Source organism: Pteropus alecto, unplaced genomic scaffold (genome assembly GCF_000325575.1).
Source record: "Pteropus alecto unplaced genomic scaffold, ASM32557v1 scaffold146, whole genome shotgun sequence".
Taxonomy (NCBI): Eukaryota; Metazoa; Chordata; class Mammalia; order Chiroptera; family Pteropodidae; genus Pteropus; species Pteropus alecto.
In genome coordinates this window covers 30,721,956-30,736,319 of record NW_006442107.1, presented here as the reverse complement: position 1 = coordinate 30,736,319, position 14,364 = coordinate 30,721,956, and the positions used below count along the sequence as shown (strand labels likewise).

General features: G+C 34.1%; 1 protein-coding gene across 4 annotated transcripts in view; it reads right to left on the bottom strand.

Annotated features, from left to right (window-relative positions):
- Positions 1–14,364, bottom strand: part of ARHGAP28 (Rho GTPase activating protein 28) — a 176,355-nt gene that overhangs the window by 12,728 nt on the left and 149,263 nt on the right. For all 4 annotated transcript variants that reach the window (XM_025038683.1, XM_025038684.1, XM_025038682.1 and 1 more), the window contains 2 exons: positions 1,992–2,048; positions 109–233 (listed from right to left, as the gene is read on the bottom strand). In XM_025038683.1, the coding sequence (XP_024894451.1) occupies positions 109–233; positions 1,992–2,048 (182 nt within the window). The remainder of the gene's footprint in view (positions 1–108; positions 234–1,991; positions 2,049–14,364) is intronic.

Sequence of the window (14,364 nt, the reverse complement as noted above, 5' to 3'; positions counted from 1 at the left end):
AACAGGTTCTAATTTCTCAAAAATACAAAATTTGTAATTCCTGGAAAGTAACTCATCTGATAAAAGTTCACAGTGTTTGTACAGAGTCCTTTATTCACTTTTACTCACCTGTTCTCATATTGAAATTTTGCAAGTATGTCTTTGGCTTTGGTTTGACTATTGAGTTGAATGGCCATGGACACCTTCGAGAGAAGTGGAGCATGGACCCTTATGACTCCCTCCGGCACATCAGACTGCCAATGAGGAAAAATTCAGTACATGTGGTCAAACTAGGATGAACATCAAATCAGTCAAAAATTGCACTTAAAAGACACAAAAACCAGTGGCACTCTGGTTTAGGAAAACATGTAAACACAACCAGCATTTAATCAGTATAAAACACTGCTTTGTTTTTAACAGGAGATTTTATGAAACTTAACTTGGGATTTTACTGTTGCTACATACTAGTTCTTACTATAATGCCTTAAAATCATGAGAAAGGTAAAACTGGGTTATGGCAAAAATCTAATGTTTCTATTACTGCATTTCCTTGAACAATGTCCTAAATAAATCTACTTTAAGCAGAATTCTTATTTCAATATATTTTAAGATCAACCTTCAGAAAAATTTAAGGATCAATGAGAAAATATGACTTTTTCAAATATCCCTTTTCTTTAGTCAGCCCAAACTGGATTCCAGATGGGCACTTGAAACTAGATCCCTCAAGGTGTGCTGATAACACTGTGAAAAGCAGAGCACAGACTGCTATTGGTAAAGAGAGTCTCTGTTTTCACATGACCTGATTGGCTTGGGGACTTTGGAGAGCTCATCTAAATAAAATATTCAAAGAATTTTGCTGTATAATAAATAGAAATTTCTGTTTTATAGATTTGGAAATTTCCTTTGTTTCAAAATTTTGAGTGTTTTAAAGATTAATTATCTAGAAATCAACAGAAATAAATTTGTATTTGTTTTAAGTTCTGGCTACTTCTCAGGTAATCATTTTAAATCTGTATATTCTCAAAGGATGGTATTGTTAATGTAGGTTTATGTAATTGATTCAGTATATACCCTAGAAGGAATATGTTAAGTGTTGAATTTTATCACTCACAAAGATAAGTTGAAAACCTAACCCCCCAATACTTAAGAATATGACCTTATTTGGAAATAGGGTCATTGCAGATATGCAGCTACCAAAGGTAAGGTCATATCAGAGCAGGGTAGGCCCACAATCCAATATGACTAGTGTCCTTATAAGAGGAGAAGAGACAGAGGCACACACACCAGTGAATGCCATTTAAAGATGAAGGCAGAGATTGGAATAATGCACCTATAGGCTAAAGGACATCAAGGATTGCTAGGAATGATGTCAAGAACAAATCCTTCTCTCACATCCCTCAGAAGTAACCAATCAACACCTGATTTTGGACTGTTAGCCTCCAGAACTATGAGAGAGTAAATTTCTATTGTTTTAAGCCATCAAGTTTATAGTACTTTGTTATGGCAGCACTAGGAAACTAATACAAAATACTTTAAAATAAGGTTGGTTCTTATAGTGGTATTCTACTATTACCAGCAAGAACCAGGAGAGCATGGCAGAGAATGTATAAAAGGGATTTAGACTTGGGAGTGGACAGAGTGTCCCTGGTTCACTGCAGCCAAAATTGTACTCCTAAAACACTTTCTTGGTCATCTCATGTCCCTCTCCTTTCTCCTGCCCAGAGCCTCTGTAAGATAAATTTCACACTCCTGACATTATTGAACCTATGTTAATAATAATTACATTTTCTTTATAATTTCCAACAGTATTCGCACTTGTGTACAGATGTTTAACCACACATTTTGACTCATTAGTTGAGTTCCTATGCCATTCCTTTATGTGCCACACTGAATATGTCGAGTTTGAAGGATATAGCATGACCAAAATTATACATGGATATGGTGGATGTAGCCAAAGAAAATTATTTAGGAAGTTAATAATTAGGGAGGAAAGAAATTCTTTGTTTTCTTACCATTCTTCTTGAAGAGGGTGATTTTTGTAGTACCTTTGCTGTCTTGGGGCTTGTAACCTAAATAAAACACATTTAGTTTTTAGGATTTTATGTTGGGAAAAAAAGTACATGCTGCTGATGGAAGTATGAACTGGTATAATGCTTATGGAAAACATTTAAACATATTTACCAAATTATAAAATGTATATGGTACATTTTATACCATATACATTTCCACGTCTATAAATTTAACCTACAAATATAATTCATTTGTGAAAAATGATGTCTAACAAATTTACTCATTGATGCATAAATCTTAATAGCAAAAGACTGGACACAATCTAACTGTTCAACAATTGGGATAACTTAAATAAATTATTATGTATCTATGGACTATCATGCAAAAGAAGCAGATAAGAATGGCTTGTGGACCCATGCAGAATAATTACAATGATTTCATAAATCAGTAAAGCAAGATGCAGGACAATGTTTTATATGTGTTACCATTCATGTAAAAGAGAGGAAGAACATATACTCATATTTGCTTGTATGTGCATAACACCTCTCTGGAAGTATATACACTTGCATGTTCCTGTGCACACATACCATGTCACTGGTGACATTATTTGTCTCTGGGAGGGAAAATCAGAGGTGGCCAATTTTTATTCTTTAGTCTTTCCTACCTTACTACTTGTAACAGTTAATGAACTGTCTACTTCAATCAAAGTTAGGAATTAAAAACATGGTATAGTACAATAAAACTGAATAAAGACTATTTCCTCATCTTTAAGTGTTTGTTTACATGACATAACTTTAAATTCTACTTTGGTTCTATTTACAATTAAAACGGTAAAATAACTAGTATTCATATAGCATTGTACAGTTCACAAAGTGCTTTAAACACACATTATATGAATTGATGCTAATGATAATTCTGTGAATTAGATAACATTACTTTTCCCCTTAATTTATAATAAAGTTGAGGTTCTGAGAAAGACTTTAATTTGCTCAGGCTCATACGGTTAGTAGTTGGCAAAGCATGACCTGACCTCAGTTTCAGCCTCACATATATCATGTTTTGCCATTAAAATTTTCCAGAGCAAAACTGGCAGAGTAAGGACTCCAAAAGGCTGACCCCCTACAAAAGCAATGAATAAACTAGCAAAAACTGTCAGTATCAACTTTTCAGGATTTGGGATGCTAAATCAAAGGTTGCAACCATGGAAGTGCTTAAGTAAGAAAAACAGCTGAATCTTGTTAAGAAAAGAAAGCTTTGTGGCATTTTAACTTACATTTTTCCCATCTCTACTCCTAGCTCAGTGATAGCTTTGAAAATAACAGCCTGCATTTCTGGTACAGATACTGGAGGGAGCAAAGGAGACATCACTCACAAAGAATTCAAATTATTTGTTCTGACCTGTCTGGTGGCTCCCTGGAAGACTGCCTCAAAAGGCTTGCCTTTAGCTTGCCTAACTTGGAACTTAATGCTAAAATGGTATATTGTTTAAAACATATATAGGCAAATATTTAGTCACTGCTGCCTGATTAGTGGAAAAGAGTTGGAGAAAACAGTAGACTAACTAAAAAGCTTTGGAAGCAAGCCTACAGATTGATATCTTTTGAGGAATAAAGGCTTTGAAAAACTCCCACACACTTCTAAGAATCTGGAAGGCCACATGCATGTTCAGGGCTGTGCACATATTCAGGAAAGATCTGAAAAGAATATAAGCTCTCACCTCTGGCTGACCTTCAGACTCTATCCAAGCAGGAAGTGAAGGTGCTCCCTGGCTAAATGTTGAAGATGTGCCCCCAAAAATACACAAAACTTATCTGCAAAGACTTGGAGTTTTTTTGGTCCCCGGGGTTTAAGCAAATCTCTGTTCAAGCAATTGCTAACCACTAAGCTAATGGAACAATGCCTTCAGTAGCCACGCAAAACAAAGAATACAGACTTTACAAAGTTAGTTCAGCAGAAAAGTCACTAAACTAGTAAACAACAGCTACAATAGCAACAATAACAAACCCTGGGGAGAAGGAAAAATTGTATTTCCAAATTTGCCATATTCAAAATGTTCATTCTTTAGTAAAAAATTTATGAATCAGGCAAAAAATGGCAAATAAATATGGCCTATACAAAGGAAAAAAATTAGTTTCAATAGTTTCTGAAGAAACTCCTTAAAAAAACTTAGACATTGAACTTATTAGAAAAAGCCTTCAAATCTGCCATTTTAAATATGTTTATAGAATTAATGGAACCCTTATATACAGAACTAGAAAAACCATGAAAATGATATCTCATCAAATAGAGAATATCAATAAAGATATAAAACCTATAAAAATAAATCAAATAGAAATTCTGGAGCTGAAAAGTCTGACTGAAATGAAAAACCCACTAGAGGGGCTCAACAGCAGATTTAAGGAGGTAGGAGTAAAAAATTAGCAAATATGAAGATAGGTCCATTGAGCTTATCCAGTCTGACAGGAAGAAAAAAAATGAAGAAAAAGAAACAATCTAAGACAAACTATGGGACATCAAGTGCACCTACATATATATATATTTAGAGTAATATTGGCTGAAAGTTCCTCAAATTTGCTAAAAGACATTTATTTACCTATCCAAAACAAACTCCAATCAGGATAGACTCAAGGAAATCCACACTGAAATACATCATAATCAAACTATTGAAAGACAAAGAAAATCTTGAAAGCAGCAAGAGAAAAGCAATTCATCACACACAAGCGAGCCTCGATACGATTAACAGTTGATTTCAACTGAGCCCATGGAAGCCAGAAGACAATGGGATGACATATTTAAAGCGCTAAAAGGAAAAACTGTCAACCAAAATTCTACCTGGCAAAAACGATCCTTGAAAATGGAGAAATTAAGGCATTCCGAGATAAAAGCTGAGAGAGTTTATTGCTAGCAGACTTTCCTTACAAGAAATGCTAAAGAGGGTACTTCAGGCTGAAATGAAAGAACACTATACGGTAACTCCACATGAAGAAATAAAGAATTCTAGTAAAGGTAACTACATAGGTAAATATAAATATTTTTATTTATAACTTCACTTTTTCCCAATCTAATTTAAAAGACAAGTGCATAAAACAATAATTACAAGTCTATATTGATGGGCACACAATTTATAAAGATATAATTTGTGTCAACAATATAAAGCAGGGAAAAAGGTATACAGGTAGAAAGTTTTTATATACTATTAAATTTAATAGTGGTATTAATATAAGTGGTATTAATATGAAGTAGATTTTTTTTTTTTTATAAATTAAGATGTTACTGGTAATACCCAAGGTAACCATTAAGAACATATATTGCAAAAGAAAGAAAAAAAGAATTAAACTTAAAAATACCTATCTTACACAAATGAAGGCATTAAGGAGAAATTGGGGAACACAACCATATAAGACATACAGCAAAAAAAAAAAAAAAGAATTGAAGGAAGAATTAGACAGTTCTACAACAGCTGAAGACTCCAACATCTTACTTTTAATAATGGATAAATAAACTAGACAGAAGATCAGGAAGAATACAGAAGACTTGAACAACACTATTAACCAAGAAGACCTAACGGATCTCTATAGAACATTCCACTCAACAATAGCAACCATTCTTAAGTACACATAAAAATTTGTCCAGGACGGACAATATGTTAGACCTCAAAACAAATCTCAATAAAGTTTATAATACCAAAATAATACAAAGTATCTTCTCTAATCACAATGGGGTGAAGTTACAAATCAGTAATAGAAAATTTGGAAAATTCGTAAATATGTAGAGATTAAACAACATACTACTAAGTAACCAGCGGATATAAAGGGAAATTAGAAAATACTTTGAGGGGAACAAAAATGAAACACAACATACCCAAACTTACAGAATGGAGCAAAAGTAATGTTCAAGGGAAAATTTATAGATGTAAATGCCTACAATTAAAAAAGAAAGATATCAAATTGATAATCTAACCTTTTACCTTAAGCAACTAAAAAATGGCAGACTAAATTCAAAACAAGCATAAAGAAGGAAATAATAAAGGTCAGAGTTTTAGCCAATTGACATATGAAGGATGCTCAAGGTCACTAATTATCAGAGAAATGCAAATTAAAACTACAATGAGATATCACCTCACACCTGTCAGAATGGCTATTATTAATAAATCAAAGACCAATAAGTATTGGCGAGGTTGTGGAGAAAAGGGAACCCTCATACACTGTTGGTGGGATTGCAAATAGCTATAGCCACTATGGAAACAGTCTAGATGTTCTCAAAAAATTACAAATGGATATACCTTTTGACCCAGCAATTACACTTCTGGGTATTTATTCAACGAAAACTAAAACAATAATTCGTAAAGATCAATGCACCCCTATGTTCATGGCAGCACAATAGCCAAGATATGGAAGCAATCTAAACGCCTATCAACAGATGGCTGGATAAAGAAGTTATGGTTCATATATACAATGGAATATTACTCAGCCATTAAAAAAAAAACCGAAATCCTATCATTCACAACAACATGGATGGACCTAGAGGTTATTATGCTGAGTGAAATAAGTCAGACAGAGAAAGATAAACACCACATGATTTCACTTATATGTGGAATCTAAGGAACAAAAAGAACAAGCTAATCAAAAACAGACTCGTAAAGACAGTGGACTACTTGAAACTAGTTAAAAAAAAGAGAGTCACAAATATAGAGGACAATCTGGAATGGGGGGTTGGGAGGCTGGGAGAGGGGTGAAGGTTTGAAGTACAAATCAGTAGTTGACAGACGGTCACGAGAATGGGGAGCATGGCATAGAGAATGCAGTTAGCATTTATGTGATGCCTAGGTGTAGAGCCAGAGGAGATAAAGAGCAATCAGGAGGATTGTTTTATAAACTATATAAGTGTCTAACCAATGTACTGTATATTTGAAACTAAAAATAAAATTAAATTTAAAAAAAGATTAGAGTTATAATAAGAACTAGAGAATAGAAAAACAAGAGAGAAAATTAATGAAACAAAAGTTGGTTCTTCAAAAATATCAACAAAATTGATAAACCTTTAGCTAGCTGACCAAGACAACAGAGAGAAAATTCAAATCATTAATTAGGAATATAATTAGGGACATTACTACCAACCTTACAGAAATGAAAAGGAATATAAAAGAATACTATGAGCAATTTATATGCCAACAAATTAGATAACCTAGATGAAATAGACAAAATCCAAAAAACACAAACTATCAATACTGACTCAAGAACAGAAAATCTGAATAGAGTATAAAGAGATTGAATCAGTAATCAAAAATATTCCTATAAGTAAAAGTCCAGGGCTAGATGATTTCACTAGTGAATTCTACCACACATTTAAAGAATTAATGTCAATCTTCCAAAAAAAAATTAAAAAGGAGAGAATACTTCTTAACTCATTCTGTAAAGCCAGTATTATCTGGATTCCAAAGCCAAAGACATGACAAGAAATGAAAACTATATCCCAATATCCCTTATAAATATTGATTAAAAAATCCTCAACAAAATACTAGTAACCTGTCCAGCAGCATAATAAAAGGATTATACACCTTGGTCAAGTAAGATTTTCCCCAAGAATGCAGGGTTAGTTCAACCTATAAAAACCAATCAAGGTAACGCCATGTTAACAGAATGAAGAAAAAAACAATTATCATCTCAATAGATGGAGAAAAAGAATTTGACATAAATCAATACCCTTTCATGATAAAAAAACAAAACAAAACAAAACAAAAAAAGCACCCAAGAAACTAATGGTATACAGGAATCTTCTCAAACTATAATAGGAATCTATGAAGAACTCACACATATCACATTTAATGGTGAATGACAGAAACCTTTCCTTTTAAGATTAGGAAGAAGACAAGGATCTCTGTTCTTATCTTCCTACTTAATATCCTACTGGAAGTTCTAGCCAGGGTGATTAAGCAAGAAAAATAAATAAAAGGCAGACTGGAAAGGAAGAAGGAAAATTATCTCTATTCACAGAAAACATGATCTTAGTAATGCAAGACTTATACACTGAAAAGTATAAAACATTGACAGAAATTATAGAAAACCTAAATAAATGGAAAGATAACTCATTTTCACGGACTGGAAAAGTTAATATTATTAGGATGCCAATAGTTCCCAAATTAATCTACATTGCACTGCGATCACTATAAAAATTCCAAGCATCTTGAGTGATGTCAAAAGCATGGTGGAGTGACAAATGTCTTCGATCTTCCCCCTTGAAATAACAATAAACTAAATATCTAAAACTCAAATAACACTCAACCTGCACGCAAGCGTGTCTGAGTGAGTGATCTGCTCATAAGAGCTTCCAGAGTTCAGAACTACAGGAGTCTGGGAGGTAGATTGGGAGGAACAAAGAAGCTGTCTCTTGCAGCCCAGGCTTCCTGTAGGAGGGGGAGGAGAGAAATTGTGGCCAGTTCCCCAAACCGGCCTGCCTGAGGAATCTGTGAGTTCCAATGGAGCCTAGGGATCAGAGCGGGAACGATGTGTGAAGGGGCAACAGCTGGGTCTTAGCAGCTGTGGTTGCGAAGCACAAAGCTGAGACACAGCGACTAGCAGCAACCCCCACCCACCAACCCAAGCACGCCCTCTTTTCACCTCATATCCTCCCAGACATAGCATCACGGAGCCCAAGGAGAATTTAAGCAAATGTTACCAAAACAAAAATCCACTCTAGGTACCACTGACAGTGGCTGGGACCAAGGGTAGCAACCGTGACTTGAATATTTGGTCAGAAAGAAAAAAAGTTATTGTTAGTCTCAAAGCAAGGATCCAAGAGGTTTGGATGGCATCTACTGGAAATCAAAAGAAAACAACTTCTTAGCAACAGGCTAGAGAGACTTCAGTATAATAAATCTCCTTTCTGGGGGAAAAAAAAAAAACCCAGAATACACTCCTATTCATGTGCAAGTGGAGAAATAGTCCACTAAACACCATGAACAACCAGGGTGACAAGGTAACTCAGAAAAAAAGAGAAAAATCTACAGAAAATAAGCTTAAAGACATGGAATTATGCAAATTAAATGATGCAGAATTCAGGATTGTATTTCTGAAAAAACTCAGTGTGATGCAAAATAACTCAGATCAACAATTCCAGGAATTGAGAAAAAAACAAGCCAGCAGAATAAGTTTTTAGCAAAGAGACTGAAACCCTAAAAGAGAACCAAACAGAACTTCTGGAGATGAAGGACACACTAAAAGAGATGAAGAGTGAAATAGCAAGCTTAGAAAGTAGAGTTGACCAAATGGAGAAAAGAATCAGTGTTATTGAAGACGGAAATCTAGAAATAATTCAGAAGGAAGAAGAGAGAGACTGGAGAATGAAAAATAATGAAAGAGAAATACAAGAACTAGCTGACACCATCAGGAAGGCAACAGAAGAATAATGGGTATTCTAGAAGAAGAAGAGGAGAAAGGATCAGAGATCATATTCAGATAAATAGTTGACAAGAATTTCCCAAATCTAAAGAATGAACTGGAGCTTTGAATCCAAGAAACTAACAGAACACCCAATTATCTTAACCCAAAAAGGCCTTCTCCAAGACATATTATATTAAAATTATCAAAAATCAATGACAAAGAAAGAATTCTCAAGGCAGCCAGAGAAAAGAAGATGGTAACCTATAAAGGAAAACCCATTAGACTATCTTTGAACTTTTAAGCACAAACCTTACAAGCAAGAAGAGAACCAAATATACAAACTATTAAATGAAATTATCAACCAAGAATAATGTATCCAGCAAAGCTCTGCTTTAGATTATGAAGAATAAATAAAGATCTTTACAGACATACAAAAGTTGAGGAAATTCTCTACTATGAGGCCTGCATTACAGGAAATACTGAAAGGGGTCAGCTCACCTGAAACAAAATGACAAAAAAATACATAACTATGAATAAGGTGACTAGCAGGCAAACAGAAGCAGAGTAGTGTAACCCTTATTAAGAACAGGGTATTATAGGTTTAAACAATAAGAAGAGTAACAAGATAGTAATGAACGTTCAATATACATAGAAACAAATTGAGATAACAACTGAAAAGGGGAGGATTCAAAGATCCAAATTCACAGAGGGGATTGGAGATAAGACACATGCAGAAGAAAATGGACATGACTAATATATATATAACTATTCTTTACATATTCATAATAGTAATCACACACAGAAGATCCAGAACTGAAATACATGACATAAAACAAGAAGGACCAGAGGGAAAATCCAGAAAACCTACCAAAGTTAAATAATAGATAGAAACACAAGGACAAGGAAGCAATGGAAATACCAAACTACCAGAAAGCAAAAGATAAAATGGCTATAGGAAAACCTCATATTTTAATAATCACCCTAAATGTAAATGGACTGAACTCACCAATAAAAAGGCACGGAGTTGCAGATTGGATCAAAAAACAAAACCTAACCACATGCTGCCTCCAGGAGACACATCTCAGTTCCAATACAAATATAGACTCAAAGTGAAAGGGTGGAAAATAATATTTCAAGCAAATGGCATTCAGAGAAAAGTGGGAGTAGTGGTACTAATATCAGATGAAACAGACTTCAAAATAAAACGGTAAAGAAAGATACTGAGGGACACTTCGTAATGATAAAGGGAATCATGCATCAAGACGACATAACACTTATTAATATCTATGCCCTCAATCAGGAAGCTCTGAAATATATAAAGCAATTACTAACAGAACTAAAGGGAAAAACAGAACTAAACACTTTCATATCCCACTGTCAGGTATGGACAGACCATACAAACAGAAAATCAATAAGGAAATAACATCTTTAAATAACACATTAGATCAACTGGACATAATTGACATTTATAGAGCCCTTCATCCCAAAACAGCTGCTTATACATTCTTCTCTAGGGCACATGGAACATTCTCAAGGATGGACCACACATTGGGACACAGAGATAGCCTCAACAAATATAAGAGGGTTGAAATCATACCAGCTATATTCTCTGATCATAATGCTTTGAAGCTGGAGATCAACTGTAAAAAGAAAGCGGGAAGAAACACAAAAACATGGAGATTAAACAACATGCTACTGAAAAATGGGTCATAGAAGAAATTAAAAAAAAAAAGAGATCAAGGGATAAATAGAAAGGAATGCAATGATAATACAGCATATCAAAACTTTTAGGATACAGCAAAAGTGGTAATAAGAAGCAAGTTCATATCTTTATAGGCCTATCTAAAAAAAAAAAAAAGAATGAGCCCAAATAAACAACCTAACACTTCATCTTAAAAAAACTAGAAAAGAAAGAACAAATGAAGCTTAAAATCAGCAGAAGGGAGGAAATAATCAAAATTAGAGCAGAATTAAATGAAATTAAAAACAACAACAACAAAAAAATAGAACAAATAAATGTAACTAAAAGCTGGTTTTTTAAGAAGATTAATAAAACTAACAAACCCCTGGCTAGACTCACTGAGAAAAAAGAGAAAGGACAAAAATAAACAAAATCAGGGATGAAAAAGAAGTTATGACAGATACTGCAGAAACACAAAGGATCAAATAAGAATACTATAAAAAAGTATATAACACCAAATTTACTAACTTAGAATAAATGGACAAGTTCTTACAAATATACAATCTTCCCAGACTAAATCAAGAACTGGAAAATCTAAATAGACCAATCAGCAGTATGGAAATTGAAACAATCATCAAAAACCTACCAAAAAAAGTCCAGGACCAGACAGCTTCACCAGAAGATTTAATACCCATTCTCCTCAAACTCTTCCAAAAAAAATCGAAGAGGAGGCAATATTTCCTACCTCATTTTTTGAGGCCAATATTACCCTGATACCAAAACCTGGTAAAGATAACACACAAAAAACCTACAGACCAATATCTCTTATGAACACAGATGTAAAAATCCAAAATAAGATACTAGTGAACCGAATACAACAACACATTAAAAATATTATATTACATGATCAAGTGGGCTTCATCCCAGAGGCATGGAGTTGGTTTACCATATGCAAATTGATTAATGCGATATACCACATAAACAAAATAAAGAATAAGAATCTTATGATCATATCAATAGATGCAGAAAAAGCCTTTGACAAGATACAGCATCCATTTATGATCAAAACAATTAATAAAATAGGTATAGAAAGAAAGTACCTCAACATAATAAAGGCCACATCCGACAAACCCTCAGCTAACATTATCCTTAATGGTGAAAAACTAAAAATCTTTTCTATAAGATCGGGAATAAGACAAGGCTATCCACTATCACCATTGTTATTTAATGTAACATTGGAGGTCCTAGCAAGTACAATCAGGCAAGAGAAAGAAATAAAAGGCATTCAAATAGGAAATGAAGAAGTCAAACTGTCACTATTTGAGGATGACATGATTCTCTATATAGAAAACCCTAAAGACTCTACAAGAATATTACTAGAAATAATAAACAAATACAGTAAAGTTTTAGGATACAAAATCAATGTTCTAAAATCCACAGAATTCCTATACTCTAATAATGAATTGTCAGAAAAAGAAAGGAAAAAAAAATTCCTTTTGCAATTGCAACAAAAAGAATAAAATATCTAGGAATAAACCTAATGAAACATGTGAAGGACATATATAATGAAAACTATAAGACCTTATAAAAAGAAATTGAAGAAGACATAAAGAAATAGAATAATAGTCCATGTTCTTGGATAGGAAGACTCAACAGTTAAAATTACTTTATTGCCTAAAGCATTATACAGATTTAATGCAATCTCCATCAAAATCTCATCAGCACTTTTTAAAGAAATAGGACAAAAAAATCATCAGATTTGTATGGAAGCACAGAAGATCCCAAATCACCAAAGCCTTCCTGAGAAAAAGGAACAACGCTAGAGGCATCACTCTTCCCGACTTCAAATTATACTACAAAGCGACAGTAATCAAAACGGCAATGGTATGGGCAGAAAACAGACACACAGACCAATGGAACAGAACTGAGAGTCCAGAAGTAAACTCCTCACTTATACGGGCAAATAATTTTTGACAAAGGAGCCAAAAACATACAGTGAAGAAAGGAATGCTTCTTCAATAAATGGTGCTGGGAAAGCTGGAAAGCCTACAAAAGAATGAAAGTAGACTGTTGTCTATCATCACGCCAAATTAACTCAAAATGGATTAAGGACATGAATGTAAGACCTGAAACAATAGAAGAAAAGATAGGAACTAAACTCATGAACCTTGGACTTAAAGAGGATTTCATTAATTTGACCTCAAAGGCAAGGGAATTAAAAGCAAAAATAAATGAATGCAACTTTATCAAACTAAAAAGCGTCTGCACAGCAAAAGAAACTTAACAAGGCAAAGAGACAACCATCTGAATGGGAAAATATGTTTGCAATCAGCGCCTCCAATAAGAGCCTAATATCCAAAATATACAAAGAACTCAGACAACTCAATAACAATTAAAAAATGGGCAGAGGACCTGAACAGACACTTCTCCCAAGAAGACATACAAATGGCCAACAAACATATGAAAGGATGCTTATCAACACTAGCTATTAGGAAAATGCAAATCAAAACTACATTGAGATACTATCCACATTTTCTAGAATGGCTATTATCAACAGGAAAAGCAATAACAAATGTTGGATAGAATGTGGAGAAAAAGGAACCCTTATACACTGCTGGGGGGACTGCAAACTGGTACAGCCACTATGGAAAACAGTATGGAGGTTTCTCAGAAAACTAAGGATTGATCTATTTGATCCAGCAATCCCTCTACTATTTGATCCAGCAATCCCTCTACTGGGTATTTACCCAAAAGACTTGAAAACATTTATCTGAAAAGACATATGCACACCTATGTTCATAGCAGCATTATTCACGGTGGCCAGGAAATGGAAGCAACCGAAGTGTCCTACGATAAATGATTGGATAAAGAAGCTATGGTACATATAGACAATGGAATGTTACTCAGCTATAAGAAGAGATGAAATGCTGCCACTTGCAACAACATGGATGGACCTCACGATAATCATGCTAAGCGAAATAAGCCAGACAGAAAAAGTTGAAAACCACATGATATCACTTATATGCGGGACAGAAATCTAAAAGCTACAAACAAACATGACAAGAAACAGAGACTCGTGGACATGGACAATAGACTAGTGGTTACCAGAGAGTAGGGGGGAAGGGGGAGGTAGATGGGCTAAAAAAGGTCAAATATGTGGTGACAGAACTCTAACTATGGGCAGTGACTATACAATGCAATATATATGACTTAGGTTAAATTGTACACTTAAGCTGATTGGATTTTGTTAATCAATGTCACCATAATAAAAAAAAAGTTAAAAAAGAAAAGAAACTGGAACTCAAAAAAAAAAAA